This window comes from Pseudopipra pipra, chromosome 3 (genome assembly GCF_036250125.1).
Source record: "Pseudopipra pipra isolate bDixPip1 chromosome 3, bDixPip1.hap1, whole genome shotgun sequence".
In the NCBI taxonomy this organism is placed as follows: Eukaryota; Metazoa; Chordata; class Aves; order Passeriformes; family Pipridae; genus Pseudopipra; species Pseudopipra pipra.
In genome coordinates, this window is record NC_087551.1 from 62902005 (window position 1) to 62919951 (window position 17947).

Below are 17947 nucleotides of genomic sequence, written 5' to 3' on the forward strand. Positions count from 1 at the left end.
AGAGTGAGCAAAGGGCTATCTAGGGTCAACCCCCCCATCAACTATTCCATTGCACTGGAAGATCATTCCAAGATTAGCATTTATTCTGTTTATTAATCCTTTTTGACAACAGTTCATGTTGGTACTTTAAATATTACATGTCACAGTTAAGTACAGTTACATAAATTAATTACAAATCAGAACACATGCACAGTATTAACTCTTGAAAGACCTTAATGTTTGGGTATTTCCCAAAGCTAGAAGCCAGCTCAAACTTCCTCATCTATTGCACAGAAGTAAAGTTCAGTGTCTTTAAGTCACACTTTTCCTACCAAATGTTAGAAACTAAAACCCTAAAGGGCTGCAAATTAGATGTAAGTGCCCACTAATAAGAATAACAAGACATTAGGAAGAAGATCTTACAAACAGAGAGGTGTAAACTCTTCCAGGTAGAAAATGCTGTTCTTCAGACTGCTGGGAACTCCCTTAAGTACTGTAAGAATATTACAATACATCATATCACCAAGGCAACAGGTGCTGGATACGTGGAAAACACAGAATATTATATTCAGGGAAGCTTGCAGGTGGAACAGACATCATCACCTCAGCTGCATCTAAATGCATCAGGTAAGGGCACTTGGTTAGTTTGATACCAAGACACGCTCTGTGAACAAAGAAAATCCACTCCATGTTTTCTAGAGTTTTAACTTTCCAAACAGTCTGCCTTATTATGGTATTGAAAAACAAAGTGCTGGCATTCCCAATTAGAGTCATACAGCAATGGCAAATGTTCAGCAGGTTCCTTAAGCAACTCAACAATTGAGTTTTCCAGTTTTGGGCTGAGTCACTGCTATCCCAAATTCAAATCACATTGCTCTTATGTAAGCCTGCCACACACTTACTGCACTAAAGACCTGTTTCTGTTATGACTTCACTTAGAATCCAAATTCAGCCAAGGCATTAGTAATCTCCAAGGAACTTCCAGTGAGAACAATATCAGAAAATTTGGATTTTTGTATCTACTGCCATGCAGAAGAGCAATGTATTAAATCCATTCCTCTGAACTCTTCGCTTTTTTTGTAAACATACGATAACTACTTTCAAACATTGTGCATATTAGAGGGAAAAAAACCCGTTTAAGTCCAACATACAACCACTTACACACAAACTATATTCAATGTTATACGGCATTATCACATCTTGGGCACATATTGTATTGACATTTACTATGTCATCGTGATGCAAACAAGTCAGGTAACGTTGAAGTGTTTTAGCACCAGAAAGTAATGCACTTTCAGCAATGCACCTACTAATAACTAGGCATAACTCCCATATCATACAAATGTAGATGGAAACTTAAATGTCTTAATGTTACCTGCAATTCCAGAACAATGCATCCCGAAAATAAAAGCTTGATTCCGCAAGAAATACTCCCTCTGGCACCATGTACATGCTGTTAGTTGTAACTTGTTGCCTTAGCTGCAGTACATTCCGTGACTATACCCTGCCTTTCATTAGGAAAAGTTCTTTGCCTGTGTGCAAGTGTGTGTGCGTATATTATGCATGTATATACACAAATATAAAATTAAAATACACTGAGCTATTGCGAGGGAAGTATACAGACTGAAGTATCCAAAGGAGAATAAGGTTGGCAGTTACAAAACCTTTGTGCCTTTCCTCATAAGGAACTAAAGCTTTTTTTATCCTGGAATATTATTGGCAACATCAAACTCTGCAACCTTAAATCAGAGCTCAAAGACAAGCTGGCTAATGACACGAGTTTTCAGCTGGCAGCATTTTCACTTTGCAGTCTCTCAATCAGCTGTTCGGCCTAGGAGAGAGAGAAAGCAATGTTTTAACTACACCGTGGGCCTTCAGTTTACCGAAAATTCCATTTTAAAAACAGTGACGCTGACAGAGCATTTACTTTGCACTTTTACAGACAGAGCATACAACAGAAGCAGAATACAACAATTGCTTTCAACAGCAGACTCTCACAGTTTCTATCACACTCCCACACTGTGATCAGAAGCGTTAACATAACCTATGGAAGTCAGAGGATGCTGGAGCAAATAAATGGCAGATCTAATAAAGCACTGTGAATTTAAAGACCTCAGAAGAAAACAGTGCTCATAACAACCAAGTGGTGAGACCTGGGATTTGTTGTGAGACGCTCCAGAGCAGAGTGTTGTGAGCTCTCATCACCCAGCAAGCTGCACACCAGCTACATACGATGGTGAGAGGTTGGGGGTGTCTGTGTATGTGGTTCATGTCATGAGATACACATCATTCTTTGGTCCTGTCACTACGCTCATATGTGCTTTTCTCATTATATGGCTTTTCTCATCATATCACATCTAGGGCAGAACTGGAACAGCTGTGTTTTGTACACTAACAGCACCAGCTCACCAAGCCCTCAGAAAGGCTCAGGGCAGGAGGAATACTGCCAACAACCAAGCCAAACTGAGCCCACGGGCACTTCTGAAATAGATGAGTTTACTGTCAGTCTTTCCTTTTTTTGACAGTCCTACCGAATTAAACTTTTAATTTGAGCTAGTGCTTGAGGTTTTATTGAGATCTCCAAAGGAACTACACTAAAAGGTGAAAAGTTTAAGTTTGGTGTATTTTAAACACACACAGTAAAAATGCAATCAGCTACTTAGGGTAGGAACTTAACAGGACTTCAGTAGTTACTGTGGGTTTTTTGCAGTAAATGAAGCTACATAAAAGATGGAGCAACTGAAAATGAAGTTATCTGAATCCTGATTTGCATTCTGAGACAAGTACTACATTCAGGACACTATAATTAAAAAAACCCAAAATCAAACCAAACCCAGCACCAACCCAGGAACATTTTTCAACTTGACAACGGGGCAAAATACCTTTTAAAGTGCATTCATATTGAATAACCAGACTTCATACAGATCTCCGTGAACTAATCCAAGATAATAAGCAGTAGAACTACACAACTATACTTATTTAGGGCCAAATATTTGTAAGATCCTCAGCAACCCAGCAGACACATCTGCTTTTTTTAAGCTGAGATCTTCAGCGAGGTACCACTGTGAAGAAGCCAAGTTTCTTCTCTTTTGTAAGAGGCTGTCTATATTCCTTAGATGAGACAGACATTTTTCAGCAACTTTAATTTGGGGCTGTGTAATTATGCCAGGATGCTGCAGCTACATCGCAAGGATAGGTGCTTTGCTGTATCAAAGCAGTGAGAGTGAGCTTTAGATCCCAAGAGAGAGATTTTCAAAGTGCTTTAGTCAGTGCCAGTTCAGTTTCACTGCTCATCTCTACTGGCATAAAGCAGCAAAAACTGACACAAATCAGTACAAACAATATTTTTGTAAAGCAGACACTTGTTTTAGTCTAAAGACGACAAGATGAACTGATAAATGCAATCATTAGGTGGATATGTTTTCACCTACACTGGATGAACCAGAATATGTACAAAACAGTCCATCACATTTGAATATAACCTTTAAATTAATCTTTTAAATTAAACCTCAAATATTTACAAAGTGTCCACAGAAGCATATCTCAGAACCTGAGCTTCACGTAAGATCCAGAAGTATTATACAGTTTGCTGTTATTAGCACTCCATTCCCTGTAATAGGTAAAAACCTTAATGTTTATGCTATTATGTTTTTCTCAAGTGGTTCATGCAAAATATACATGATTAAGAATTATAGTAACAACAAAAATCATTGGTCAAAGTTAAAAGGTTAGAAAGACATCACATTTTCAGCTTGCAACTGAAAGCCTATCAAAAAGCTCATGTGCATTACACTCACCGTTATAAACCAGTAGGAATTGATTCTGTAATACAGCCTGGATAAGAATCCTAGCTGACTGGCTGGGGCCAGGACATGAAGATGCAAGTGGGATATTGAGCAGAATGGAGGCCAGTGAAAACCCATTCTTTAGGAAAGGAAAAGAAGTAAAAGATATTAGTGATGTTAATTCAGGAAGAAGTGGAACATTGCAGGTTATTTAACATGATAATGGAATTCACAACTCGTCCCATTTTTCTTGTACATAAAGGCAAGAACAAAAATATGCCTTTTCATTATATCACAAAAAAAACTTTTCAAAAACCCATTAACCTCCTCCCTCACATCTCTGTATTTAAGATACATTTTTTTAAAAAAAGAAACAAGAACAAGTATTTAAATGTATCCTATCAAGTTTTCAGCTGGAAAACCAACTATCAATTTTAATCATGAAGGCCCATCTCCTTATTTCTCTATACTGTTTAAATTATGTTATGGTTTACTTCAGCCATCAAATGCACTGCCTTAAACTACAAGGTCCAGCACTGAAAGAAATGAATGCAGGTATGACTGAAACACAATCCAGTGCCCTTGAATAGGACAAAGTTATACCTCTCTTCTAGCATCTAGGATTTAGAGCATACACTCAGCATATAAAGAGAAAGCAGCCTTTTAGGTAAGTTGTTTGAAGTGCCCTCCCTATTCCAAGATATGGTTGTTAAAGAATCTCAGAGCTGGAATGCAATCTGTGCTGGAATTCTATCAGACAAAAAGTTTATATTCAATGCCAGCAGATTCTACTTGAGAAGTCATGCAATAAGTGAACGTAGACCCAATTTCTTCAATAAATCATACTGCAGTTTTTGCCACCATTTCTGAAATAACATTTTAAAGTTAAGTAAAAGTAAAAAACCATGCTCACTAGACAGAAGGTTTCCATTACATACCTTACATCATTCAAGTCACTAAAATTATTTTTCTGGAGAACAGATTTTCCAACTTCCATCATTCTCTTCACTGTTAAACACAAATAAATTTGATTTAAACAAGGTATTCTTCAGAATATTGACTTCAACAGACTAATAACATTGAGATTACAAACAAGGATTTTTCAAAATATAAACACTGTTAACTACTCCTAATCAAACAAAGACAACTAAGAGAGTCTGTGCAATGACTGATTGAAAAATTGCCACTGTTACCAATTTCCACGTTAGTGATAATTTTAAGTGTGGTATTATTCTAAGGACTTTGGCCAAAGCCATGCTATCATCACATCCTTATTAAAAAAACACAACAAATACTGATTGGTCAGAATGCTGACGTTTACACTAATTCCAGTGTTGTACCTCTATGCAGGTACGGGACTTTGATCTCCAGGTCCTGTGCAGCCTGGTCTAAGTTTCAGAGACAGCACACAAATTAAAATAAAATTCCTAGTCCTACTTATTACTAGGACAAAATTCCATTTCTCTATCACTAAAAAATGCAGCAACTCCAATACAAAAACTCAATGTAAAAGTCAAAGGAATTGTGTTCAATTCAAACACATACAAAAGGTTTTTTTCTGGAGAAAATCACCCTATGTTTAGAAGAGAAATACTGCTAGTGATGCAAGATTTGCAAAATACCACTGTAACTATTTTCTTGCATCACCTGTAAATTTCCCTAAGATGGAATCTCTTCATGCATGTATGGCTGTAGTTTCTTCTGTTACTCAACACATTTAGCTAGGCATATCTTGTGAAACAAATTCCAGGAGAATGTTTTCCTAAGAAAAAAGAAGCCTGGCAACAATAAATCATAGCTTCAACATTTTAGAATTTTATTTTTTCAAAATTTTTTAAAGTGTATTGGAACAGCATTTCCCCTTTTCATCTATCACTCCCTTTTTTCTGAAAAATGTAGCACTTATTTCGAAGTATACATTTCATAAAATTCTTCTATTAAGTTTCACATATAATTTAAAATTGCATATATATTTAAGAAAACACAATGAAACAGCACATAAATGCTTTAATAATAAAGTTGCAGTTCCAACAAAGTGCAGAGGCATCTGTACTCCATGCAAGCATAAGAGACTTCATGCACTAGTGCAGTGTTTTTACAGAACTGCAAAAAAAATGTGCCATTCCAGAACAGCACATGGAAGTTCCCAGGAAGCGTAAGTCCCTACCTACACTCACATCAACTATTTCCGTGTTTACAAATAGTGTTCAAAGGTGTAATTTACTTCAGAACGCACTATTTAAGGCTGTGAAAAATTATTTTCCCTGAGCTTAAACACACACTTAGAGCCTTACCTAGAGGTATGTGCTCTGCCTTCAATGTTTTGCAGTTTCCCATGTGCTTCACAGGCACCACCAGGTAGTGGTGGGGGGCACCAGGTTTCCTATCCCTAAAGCAAACAAGGTCTTCATACTAAAAAAGGATGTAAACATATTAAATTGATTAGGATGAGGATACTGGCAAAGAGGTGGCAAGAAAGTCCATCCTTCCCATATCAACAACAAGACCAAACTAAAAAATCTAAAAATATCTAATGTCACAGCTGAAGTAACTAGAAAAAAAACCTTGAGACTTTTGGAGCCAGCCTAAAAGCACGATGTCCTGACCTCCTGCAGTCAGGAATCCTCGGTGCCAGCTTCACGGCTGCTGTGCCAGCATTTACGGAAGGCACAGCGTTTTCCATCCGATCGATGTTTCACCCCCATGTCCAGATGTAGGAGCTGACGACCCTCAGGGCTGCCGCGCACCCCCCCCGCCTCTGAATGCGTCCCCTTCGCCAGGCGGCCGCCCGGCACCGCCCGAGGGAAGGCAGGAGGGAGGTGGGAAGGATGGAAGGATGGAGGCCGCGCTGGCACCGGTGCCCCTCACCCACCTCGCAGGGGAGCAGCGCCGTGCCCGGCTCCTCCCGGCGGGCGATCCTGCAGAACACGCACTTCCCGTCGTAGCCGCCGCCGCCATTCCCGGCTTCGCTCCCCTGAGCGGCAGCGGCCGCACCCGCGGCCTCCTCCTCGGCCATGGCCCCGCTCCCGCTCCCGGTCCTCTCCCGCCGCCTCCCGCGGCCGCGCCTGCGCCCCGCCCGCCGAGGGAGGAGCGCCGGTACCCCCGGAGTCACTGGGAACAGGGACTGCTCTTCCAGGAGGCACAATCCTGAGCTTCCTCGGAGCTCTGTGTCAGGCCTCTAGCCGCACGCCGAGTGACACCTCTGCAGCATCGGCAGAAACGCATGAAGTCTGCTCACTTCAGTGAAGTTTTCACTGAAAAAAAAAAAAAAAAAGGTACAGACTGGGAATAAAATCAAGTCATTGCACTCTGAGTCATTAAAGCCGAACTGCCAGGAATAAAAAAATAAAATAAATCAAATCCACAGTAAAAAGGGCAGATAGGAAGTGCTTATGACACTGGATCTGTCTCCACTTACTCGTCTGAAAGTTTTGTCCAGCAATTCCTTGATCAATACAAAACATGAAAAGTCTTAAGAGAAATTTAGGCATTTTGCCCCTATATTTCAAGAGTTATACTAAGCTTACTTAGATTTATATATATGCAAAAATTATCTTAAAATACCAACTCAGCTCTGTTGCAATCAGTTCAGGGTCACTAGTATAATTCCAGAGATTTTTCCAATTGAGCCTACCTTTTTTCTTCTACACCCCTACCAAAGAGGGCTAAAGCCTGATGTTAGTTCTAACTGCATAAACTGACAGCCCTGAAATTGTTGCCTGCTCACATCAGCTACACTAATTCACAGTCAAAGTGAGATATTTCATAGAATGGTTTGGGTTGGAAGGGACTTTAAAGCTCATCTAGTTCCACATCCCCTCCCCCCAACCCCTGCCATGGGCAGGGGCACCTTCGACTAGACCAGGCTGCTCCAAACCCCATCCAACCTGGCCTTGAGCACTTCCAGGGACAGGGCATCCATGGCGTCTCTGGGCAAGCTTTGCCAGTGCCTCACCACCCTCATCCTATCAACTGCTTCCAAAGCTAACAGAGGTATTTGTAAGTGGTAGCTATCTTTCAATTTCTAAAAATGTTTTCTTAATCACTTGTATTTTAAATTGTTTGCACTGCTGCAGAATCAACTGACTGTGGAATTTCAATGTTTGTATTCTTCATGCAGCCCAAAAGGCATAAAGTACTTGTCCCACCGATGACAGGATATAGTGTTTGAAAAGGTAACGAGATGAAAAATTTAGACTGAGATTTTTCAAAAATGCATATTTTTTTAGGGCCAGCAAGCTGTGCCTGTACAAACAGGACATGGTTAGCTATTCTACCTGAAGCAACTCATTTGCCAGATTCGCCAACCTGCGGAGTGCTGGGCATTCCTTTGCAATGTCTTAACCTGCTCCTTTTCTCTGCTTCAAACAGGCAAATGAAATCTTTAAAGTTTACAAATGAGAATTATTCAGAGAGTAACTAGATATTCCTCTGCTCTAAAGCCAGATCTATGCAAAACATCTAACGCAAAACCTTCACTGAAACCAGTACCAAATAAAACATCTGCACTTACCTGAGTAATGACAAGCCTTATTGAGTGCACGTTTTCACACCATCCCGAATCAAAAATCTTTATCCAAGTAGGACTAAAGCACATGCTTGATATTGCAAGAACAAGCTTTTGTTTTACCTAAGAGAAAAATTACTAGTGTAATTTTCCAATTACTTTAAGAGAGTCGTTAATGCATTTCCCTCAAAGCAAGGCTCACAGCACACTTGTTCCATTGCACACATAAGCGTAGTTTGTTTTCTCTTAAAGCCACTTCTGTATACAGTAAAAAACAATAAAACCCAAGAAGCAAGTACTTTTAAGACGTTGTATGCCTTTGTCTTGCTTGAGCAGAAATAAAAATACATAAACACTTTGAAAATATGAAACGGGTGCATACAATAATGATTTACATGGACTTATGACTTCTAGGAACAGGTTGGTCAAAAAAGATGAGGGAATACATGTCATTCCCTACTGCTGATAGTAGCAGCAAGAACTACTAAGTTAATTGTTTAACTGTTTACTGCTATTTCTTAGCCCTTTGTCAGTCTATCTCCGAGTGAACTCAAAACACAGCTCTCTTTTAGGACATACCATACTACACACACACAGAAAAACCTCAAAGCCCAAACCAACTCAACCAAAAGCTCCAATCTCCTTACCTGTGTTTCTAAAAGATGGTATTGCTAAAATTCTCTTTTTATGAGGAGGCACAGGTATTTGTCAGCATAGCCTGTAACTTAAACTGCATCCTTTAATCTTTAAAATGTTCTAAAGTTTGTGAATAAAAGAGAAAGCAGTTGTAACAAGTTTCTGAATGCATAAATTCCTTTATTGAAAATATTGTGATAGCACTGCATTACATATATTCAATATTCATAGTTCAAGGGTCACAGAATTTTGATTGAACAACACTGTTTTGAATAAGACCACAGCGTTTAGATATGCTCTGACAAGATAATATAATGGAGTAAGTTGTAGGTTGCAATAGTGAAATGTATGTAAAATGTTGAACTTAGTTGGTCTAGTTTTGGTTGTTGTGGGGGTTTTCTGTTGATTTTTTGTTTTTGTTTTTGTTTTTTTTTTTTAACTATTAAGTAGTCTGCCACCATTTAAAAGAGCAAACAGTGTTAAATATTCTGGGTATCTTCAAAGCATTATGCTGTTAGCAACTTCCAAAATCTTTTAAAGCATTACCAATAAGAACTTTATTTATGGCTGTAGTAGACCAACCATATAGAAAGGGAGTGTGAAAAGTTCACGTGCAGTGTGATACAGGCTTACCATATATAGCAGTGGTTTTTTAGACAGTGAAATTTCTGTGCAGGATTAAGATTTAGAAATGCTTTTCAAAAAAAAAACTTGGCTTTTTTATTTAATCTATTCAAAAAGGAAAGAGCAGTAACTAAATTGAGTTGTATTACTCAGTTATTAATATTCCAAAATTAGATTGTACTGTTTTAATGCACGCTACTGTTTCTAAAACCTGCCTTTCTCAGGACAATGACACATTCAAATCTAAGGGCAGGACAGCATCCTAATGTCGGTTAGGCCTGAACTGTGTAAACAAAACCACAGCTTAATGGCAAAGCAGAATTCCTTAGCAAACAGTGAAGATTGCCAGTCTTCTCTCACACTCTCCCTTTTTACCAAAATTTTCATTTTGTACTATAGTCTTTTCAGCTTTGGCGGGCAGGGAGTATAATTTCATCTCATGAAAAACAAGCAAGACTATTTAGTTGCCTGTCAAATCCTAAATCACCCTGTTGCTTCAAGGGCCTTTTTTTGGGGAAAAGAAATATTGTATGTAATTACTAAGAAAACAAGTTTTACACTAATGTGACCTGGCCTGCAAGGAAAAGAACATTCTCCTCTAAATCTCCATTGTATCTTCTCCTTAACAAATTCTTAAATTTGTAGAGAAATGCTCATAAAAGCACAGTGAGAGGCTTATTTTGAATCATTTGGTGGTTCCATAGAAAAACAATTCTCTTTTAAAAATGTCTTTCGTAAACAGTCAAATAATACTAGGGCAGATGCTCAGAGCACGCCGTCCCAACTCTGTGGATTGCAACAGAGCCGATACAGTCTACACCACGTGGCACTTTGCCCAGTGTCTCCATACTGCCAAAATAATAATCTATTAACAGGAATGTGACAGCAGAGTTAATAAGAAGCACTATCCACCTTCTCCCTCATTTCAGGAAAAGAAAATGAAACAGAATTATGCACTCAAGTGTTTCTGCCAGAAAAACAAACCCTCTAAATTAGGGTATAATGAAAACAAAATCTCATTTACAAAATAAAAATATAAAAATTAACTTCAAAAATCAAATAAACTGATTCAGAATAAATGTCAATGCATAAGAAACCTACCTCAAGAGCAACTATTTATCAAAATGAGATTTGAAACATGGAAAGAAAAAATCATAACTAATATATTCACAAAAAAATCTGCTATACAATAACAATAAATAAAATTATTTTAAAAACATGTTCCCTTAAGTGCTGTGTACACCTGTTTCTGACTCTTTTCCATGGCAAACAGTATGCTGTAGATTTTGGTAAAGTAACCTTTTATTTTTGGTCAGCATTTGTATGTTGAACATAAATACACATGGAATGTACTAGATAGTTACAGTTTTCCCAAAGGATTTTTTTCACAGTTACATAAAAAGTTTTCAACTTATACACCATGAATGTTTTCATAAGCATCATATCTTCAAGGGAGGCATGTTGGAAGAGGCAGTAAAAAACACTTCAGAGTGATCTCTTACTGTTCCGTCTCTTGCTGCCTCTCAAAACCAATTCTTTTATTCTTGGGTTGTTTGGTTGGGTTTTTTTGCGCAGTCATGCTCTGGTACAAACTTGAGGAAAAAGCGTGTAACATTGTGAGGCAGCCTGCACCTTCTAGTTAGCTTTTAAGTGCCTAATGGATCCAGTCCTTAAGGCAGTCAGTATTTCACTCAAATGTCCATACTTCTACGTCCTGTATTATGAAATCTTCTTTCTTAGTTAAGATGTCATTATTGAAGGTGCTGCAGGAATTGCTTCGCCCATGATACAAATCTGCATCTAACCATAAGCCAAACCGGCCACTAAAAAGGAAACACACAACAAATTTTGAGTTATTTATAATAGTAAAAATACTGAAAGCTGTAAAAACAATCAAAGAAACAATATGGAGAAATCTAGGTAGTTCTGAGGATCTCTTAGACCAAACTGGAAGAGCTCAGTCATGGCAAACCGCTCACCAGGGAGCCTGTGGAGCAGTCCCCTTGCTTTGTTTGCACCAGTGAGTGGAGCAGTGCACAGGACCTTGAGAGGGCCCACAGCCCCTTGAGCCATTCGACTGTTTGCACTGCCAGCTATGGCTCACACCAGGGCATGGATTCTGGGGTTCCTCCCCTGGCTGCCTGGATGTCGACACAGCCCCTTCTGGTTAGGAGGAGGAGGCAGGGAGTTTATGCACTCCCGATGCAAACCATGCCCAGAGGTACCGTGGTACAACCTGCAGTAAGCTTTAGTTAGTCATAGAGCCCTAGCCCTTGATTTCATACCCACTGACCTCTCTCAAACTCACGACCTGACTATGCACTGTCTGTATCCTTGCTCTCTGGATCAACAGAATAATGACAATAAGGACGATGTGATAAACCTTAGAAGCTGATGGCAAAATTGCCATTAAATATTATCTTCAACCCTCTTCAGCAAGAGATGTATCTACCCAAAACATCTGGATTTTTTTCTAGCTAAAAAAATACCCAACAAAAAAACAACACTGCAACAAACCCTACTTGGCTAACATCAGTCACTCTCTTTAAGCAAATGAAATTGCTCTTAGTCTGTAACAGAAATCAGATTGCTGAGGTATCTGCACTACACAGACTACATACTTTTTACTGCTAAAAGTTCAGACACTTGACTGCTAAGTTTGTCTTACATCTACCATTTTCCCTATTCTCATTTAAAATAAAGTTGGCCACATGATTTGAAAACCAAACATTCACTCACCCGCCACCTCCAAGCTCCAGAGAGCTAGTATCTCCATTGATAAAGTAGGTATTCTCTCCACTCCATTTGAATACCTGAAGAGGGGGAAAAAAACCCAAATATATTTGGACTGTGAAGATTCTTGTGCTCTCAAACTCTTAGGTTCCTACTCTTAGCAGGTATTTTATGGTGTAGTCATCTTTTATTTTACTTTTTTCTTGAAAGGGGAAGAGGTAATAGGTAGAAAGTAAAGGATCAATATATATTTAAAACTATGAACAAGGCATACTAATCCTTCTCTTAAATTCTGCCTCCCTCTCTAAAGCAACAGGTATTCTGTTAAAAAGGAACAATGTGTTCAATATGAAAAAAATGCATAAGCCATAAGCATTAAGGGGTATTTCAGTATCACTCTTATCTCTAGTTTGTTGCCACTGTGATTCTAAGCACACATAAAATTATACCCTATTGTTGATATCACTGCCTTCCACGGTGTCTTTGACAGTCCACTCCTTAATTCCTCTCTGCTTCCACCTTCAATCCACTTAAAACCCTCTCTTCCTCACCATAACAGATTGTCTTCTCAGCACTTAAATTAATTATAGCCACTTTTGCTTAAAGCATTGCATTGAAGCAATGAATGTAACTGCATTTATCAACAGCTGGCACATCTTCTAAACTCAAATATGCTGTCTTCATAAAAATCTCATAAATGTTTCAAAAGGGGAACCCAAAAATTTCATTTGAGAAAGTGAACATGCACTTACCTTGAAATGTGGACTGAATGTGTAGAGGAATGTTTCACCAGTGCCATAGTAGTGGTCACTAAACTTGAAGGGATGTGTAGCATATGCTCCAAATATCTGGTGGAATAAAATGATTAAACTACTTTTGTGGACAGTGCAAAATTAAAGTGAAAAAAATCCAAACATTTTAAAAATACTTTCTAAGAACAACTGAGCTGATTTTCATGTTAGAAGAACCAACTCATAAAGTACACCAGATAAGCAAGTACTCCTCCAAATCTTCTGTATCTTGCAAGTTAAAAGCCAGATGACAAAGGCAACACGATTGCCACCTCTAGGAGCTACTGAAGAATGAGACCTCCACAGAGACATTGTTTGTGACAGCTCCTTAACTAAGATACCTAAGGAAGATACTACCAAAGGCACTATTGCACTCATTGCAATTCTTAAGCTTTTACTAGTGCTGAAGTACTTTCCTTCTGTAAGTTTAGTTTAGGCAGTAGAAAATACAAAAGAAAACACCAATGTCTTATTTTGGTATGATGTCACTTCATGGTATGACTAGCATTTCATAATGGTTTGCTTTTCATAATGTTGCCCTTTCAGTCCAACCCCCGCAGAACAAGCACTCCTTACCTGGTTGTCCATATCTTTGATGACAAGGAGAACAGGACTGTCAAGAGATGCTGATTTACGGTACAGAGTCTTCAAGCTAGTCCCATGCTCCAGTGTGCTGTATGCGAGGCGCCATGGATATCCCTGCACTCGTGCAGGCAAGCGCCGGGCAAGCTGGGCAATGAACAGGGGGAAATGGTTACACAGTCAACAGGTTGGCTCACAGATGGTGCCCCAGGCTATTCCCTTTCTGCAGGGGCTTTCAAACCAAAAAATGGCTGCCAAGGGAGCAGCAGCTTAACTCTCTGCATGGCCATGTAATCTGAGCCCAACTGCCTACATTCTCATCACTTGTTGAAAGCATTGAAAATGTTGCCAGTCCTCAAGATCAGAACTCAAAAATAAGCTCTCCAGGTGATCCAGTGCTGCAGCAAACTGGATTTTGCACAAGGTCACTCCAACATGCTGCGTACTTTCCAGAAAAAAAAAGCATTGGCATTGCCTCCAGCAGGCAGAATGTCCCACACTCAGAGACAGCACCACATCTAACAAGAAAACTTGAGGTTTTTTTAGCCATACCTGCTCTATATGCATGTTCTCCAGGAGAGCACTGTGATGCTTTAAGATAGGCAAAGTATCATCATCCTCTTCTTCATAGTAACTGCAAACACTCTTTCGTCGTTTGGCTTCTTCTACAGTAATGATCTGAGGCAAGAGAACAAGTGTCCAGCCTAAAGCATAGCTCTTACACTGTCAATCCTCTGTTGAAACCAATTAATTTAAAACTTACTCCTCAGGTGTCACACTCTGTGGAGCAAAACCACCATATGGGATAGTTATATCAAGCACAGGCAGCCTTAACCAAATGGGGAACATCTTAACTGGCAAGGTGCCTTTTTGACAGAACAACAGTCAAGGTCTTCATAAAATACATTCTTACTTGGAGGTGATCAAACAGCTCTTTGGATACTTCTATCTACTCCTTTGCTGAGAAAGATGGGGCAAACTCTGAACACCACACGGCATGAGGAGCAAACAGGATCCCAAGCGTGGCATGGAGCAGGAGCTCCCAGGCTGGCAGCACTCACGGTGCCCAGAGCTCACTGCAGAGAGGAGGACACCACCTTAACCCCCGGTGGCAGCAGTCCCAGTGTCCTGGCTCCCAACAAGCTGCTGCTGGGGTGCTCAGCCTCCCGTCCAGCAGAGGGCACAACACCTGGCACAGCTTAAAAGCTGCCAAGACGTCAGTGCAGCTCAGGGTGCTCTGCGAGTGACAGGAGCCTCAACTCCTCACAGCAGTGGGAGGTGGGATGAGGCCTGTTGTACCCAGCAGCGGGGCTTTACCTGGGGCCTGGTGCCACTACGGCACATAGGAAGCAACAGGAAGGGCTCAGAGATGGAGCTGATGAGAAAGAAAAGTGGAAGCAAGGAGGCCTAGCTACAAAATAAACAGGAAACCTTAAACTGTCCTTTCCTTCCATGAGCATATCACCACAGAAGAGCAGGAAGCACAAGATGTGGCTGCAGAGGACACTGCTATGCCCCTCCCTGCCAATAAGGCTTCCAAGCAGCTTTCATGTTACATATGGATCAAGTTTTGCATAACTATTCTGCACCTTCACGATCACTGCTTGAACTTGCCTGAGGTCCCACACACACCTGCCCCCCAGGCAAGAAAGCAAATGCACTGGACTGACTCCAGGTGCGGATTTAACCATACTGCAAAGCACAGAAGGGGGTTTTTCATGACGACCAGGTCTGGTGAGGAGTTCACAAGGCCTGTCACAAAACCTGTCAGTCACACCTAGCATCCCTGGTGGGATTTGAGCAATACATACACTGCATGTCCAGCCCACATTCACCTGCAGATGCCTGGAGCCAAGCAGGGCACCCAGGTGCTGGCACTCCAATGCACACAGCAGGGTTAGGAAGAGAGAAGGATCACAGGGAAAAATCCATCCTGCAGAACTAATGCTGTTATATGTGACCCTGCACACTGAGGGGTTACAGGTATTCCTGACTGCAATACTGCAAGAGGTGTACAGCCTTATCCTGCCCCTCCAGCCCAGTCCTAGGTCTTCTGAGACAGCAGAGAATCCTTTGCTGGAAAATTTTTCATATGGTCAATTTCAGGGAAGGTTTGCACTGCAAAATTAGGATAATTTAAAAAAAAAAACCAAATCCAAACCACCACAACAAACTGTTAAAAGAAAATGGGTTTTCTCCTTTTATCCTTGTTCTTTTTTCACTTTTTGAATGGTTTGCCTTTCCTCCTCATCTCCCAGATCATTATTTTATCTTTTTTTTTAATTAACACTTTTTATTTTTTAATTTTCACCTTAATTCAAAAGTACACAGCTCCACTTTTGAAGACTATCTTTTAGGAATAGTCTCCCACCAGGAGTAGGGGAAAAGTATCACAGTAAATCAACTAGCAACAGGTACCTGTAGCAAAACGTGACTAAATTCAAAGACAGGCAACTATAGAAAACCTATTAACACAGTTTTAAACTGCAAATTGACTCCAGAGACCAACAAGCCCCTCCTCTTCTCTGCATGGGCACCTACTCAGTCTCTAACTGAACTGCACATTTGAATGAAGTTTAGTCAACAACTGCTAAAAGAGGGACCTGCAAGATCAGATATTTAAAGACCACACAAAAGCAAAAATGGATGAAACGAATAAACCACTACAGAAACTGGATCTACAAAATCTTTCAAAGATTTTAGAAGTCTGAGAAAGCAGCTACCTGAGGTGGAAATGCCCCCCATGTGAGTACAGAGCACATTTATTACTAGGACAGAAGTGCTGTCATCAGATCTACACTGCTCAAACAGGGACACAGTTCAACATACCTCCACAAAAGGTTCCTCCTGGTCAGGTCTGGCATAGTAAAGAATTCGAATATTCAAAGGCATTTGTCTCTGTTTCATCATCTAGCAGTTTATTTTGCAGTATCCACCACTCTATCCCTGCTCTAGTGGCAAGAGTTCTAACCCACAAACATGACAGACAGCTACTGGCCATGGCATGCTGTGATAAAATTGCTTATATGCTTCTCTACAATTACAGTTTCTGTTTCCCCGCAAGGGAGAGTGAAACTTCCACAGTCATCATGCCCAAATTTGGACTTTATTCAACAGAGATTTCCTGGCAGACCTACTTTAAATTGGTAAAGCCTGAATATATTACAAATAAAAGAAACACACCTTTAGAAGCAGTTTCCAGTTCCCAATACATATTTAAATAAAACATTGAGAGACAAGCTCCTAGTGTGGCCAGATCTCTCCCACCTCTGTTCTTTGGATCACTGGCTCTCCTCCTTCATTTTGGTTTTATGAAAATGGCATGCAAATAACTGAACAGTGAAATCTAGTGCAATGTATGACTGCCCTCAGCTCTTAGAAAACAAGAAAGGCTTTTTTTTTCCTCATCTTGCAGTTCACGAAGCACCAACATTAAGAAACTACAAAAGTGTAAAAATATAAGCTATTTGGGATTAGAGGCTGCTACATTGCAAATGACAAGTCCCACTCTCAAGCTCCATTTTTGAACAGTATAACACACTTTGAAGATAAAAATGCTCAAAAAAAAGGCAGTAGAATTTAAAGAAAACAAGTTTAAGACATATAAGCAGATCAATTTTTAAATCGCCATAAAGATATTTCCCACTTGGGAATTATCTGTCTTTTTAAATTTATCCCATATCCTTAGCACAGCAAGTGTTTGAGCATTCAGAAATATAATTTAAAAAATGTGTTCAAGCTTATTTCCCTTAGAAACTAGGTTTTGTATGCAGAAGAAACAGATAGATAACAAGCACATGCATGCCAAGTGGTTAAAACAGATTGCCAAAGACCCCTCATGAAAAGCCCAAAGTCCAAGGATAAAACTTATCCATCTTAGAGCCAATATTCAAACAGTATTGCTGTGTGCACCCAAGAAGCAAGGATCTGGCACATCACCACATTTGAGTTTCAACCAGGACACAGGAGTTGTGTTGATGTTTACGCGCATATATATACATTCTAAGGTTTTATTTGTAGCATATAAATACAATAAGAATTTAGCAATATCCACCTGTATAGCTTTGCAAAAGACTAACATCACACGATCAAAATATTTACACAATTTCTGGCTGCACGCCACACAGCTCCCAGGTAAACACCTGCTCTTTCTAGGGAGAGAAGAAAAGAGGACTGAAGGAATGGGAGTACATTTGTGAGAGAGATAAAAGTCTTGAAGAGACCTCTATGTGAAGCAGAAACGGTTATAAAGAAACACCATAAAAATCCTCAAAAGAACAACTGCTAAGATTCTTAACAGAGGATGCACA

At 39.8% G+C, this 17947-nt stretch overlaps 2 protein-coding genes across 10 annotated transcripts in view; both read right to left on the reverse strand.

The window, feature by feature from the left end:
* Positions 1-73: 73 nt before the first annotated feature.
* HINT3 (histidine triad nucleotide binding protein 3) lies at positions 74-6885 on the reverse strand. Its single transcript, XM_064649602.1, has 5 exons — positions 6637-6885; positions 6059-6176; positions 4703-4772; positions 3777-3903; positions 74-1810 (listed from the first exon to the last, which is right to left on the reverse strand). Exons 1-5 carry the CDS (start codon positions 6778-6780, stop codon positions 1763-1765), a joined length of 507 nt encoding a protein of 168 aa, XP_064505672.1. The 5' UTR covers positions 6781-6885; the 3' UTR covers positions 74-1762.
* Positions 6886-9066: 2181 nt separating this feature from the next.
* NCOA7 (nuclear receptor coactivator 7) overlaps positions 9067-17947 on the reverse strand; it is a 93087-nt gene continuing 84206 nt past the window's right edge. For 8 of the 9 annotated variants that reach the window (XM_064649579.1, XM_064649585.1, XM_064649580.1 and 5 more), the window contains 5 exons: positions 14190-14315; positions 13632-13784; positions 13017-13112; positions 12271-12344; positions 9067-11354 (listed from right to left, as the gene is read on the reverse strand). In XM_064649579.1, the coding sequence (XP_064505649.1) occupies positions 11219-11354; positions 12271-12344; positions 13017-13112; positions 13632-13784; positions 14190-14315 (585 nt within the window). In that variant the 3' untranslated portion in view covers positions 9067-11218. Of the gene's footprint in view, positions 11355-12270; positions 12345-13016; positions 13113-13631; positions 13785-14189; positions 14316-16466; positions 17911-17947 lie in introns of those variants that run through there. The other variant, XM_064649588.1, reaches the window with a different exon arrangement.

What these genes read in the sequence shown, in the direction of transcription:
- HINT3 (XM_064649602.1), bottom strand. Translation starts at nt 6,780, where the DNA reads ATGGCCGAGGAGGAGGCCGCGGGTGCGGCCGCTGCCGCTCAGGGGAGC. An exon ending in AGTGACTTGAATGATGTAAG is followed by an intron (nt 3,904 to 4,702) that starts GTATGTAATGGA and finishes CCTTTCCTAAAG; the next exon opens with AATGGGTTTTCACTGGCCTC. An exon ending in ATTCCTACTGGTTTATAACG is followed by an intron (nt 1,811 to 3,776) that starts GTGAGTGTAATG and finishes TCTCTCTCCTAG; the next exon opens with GCCGAACAGCTGATTGAGAG.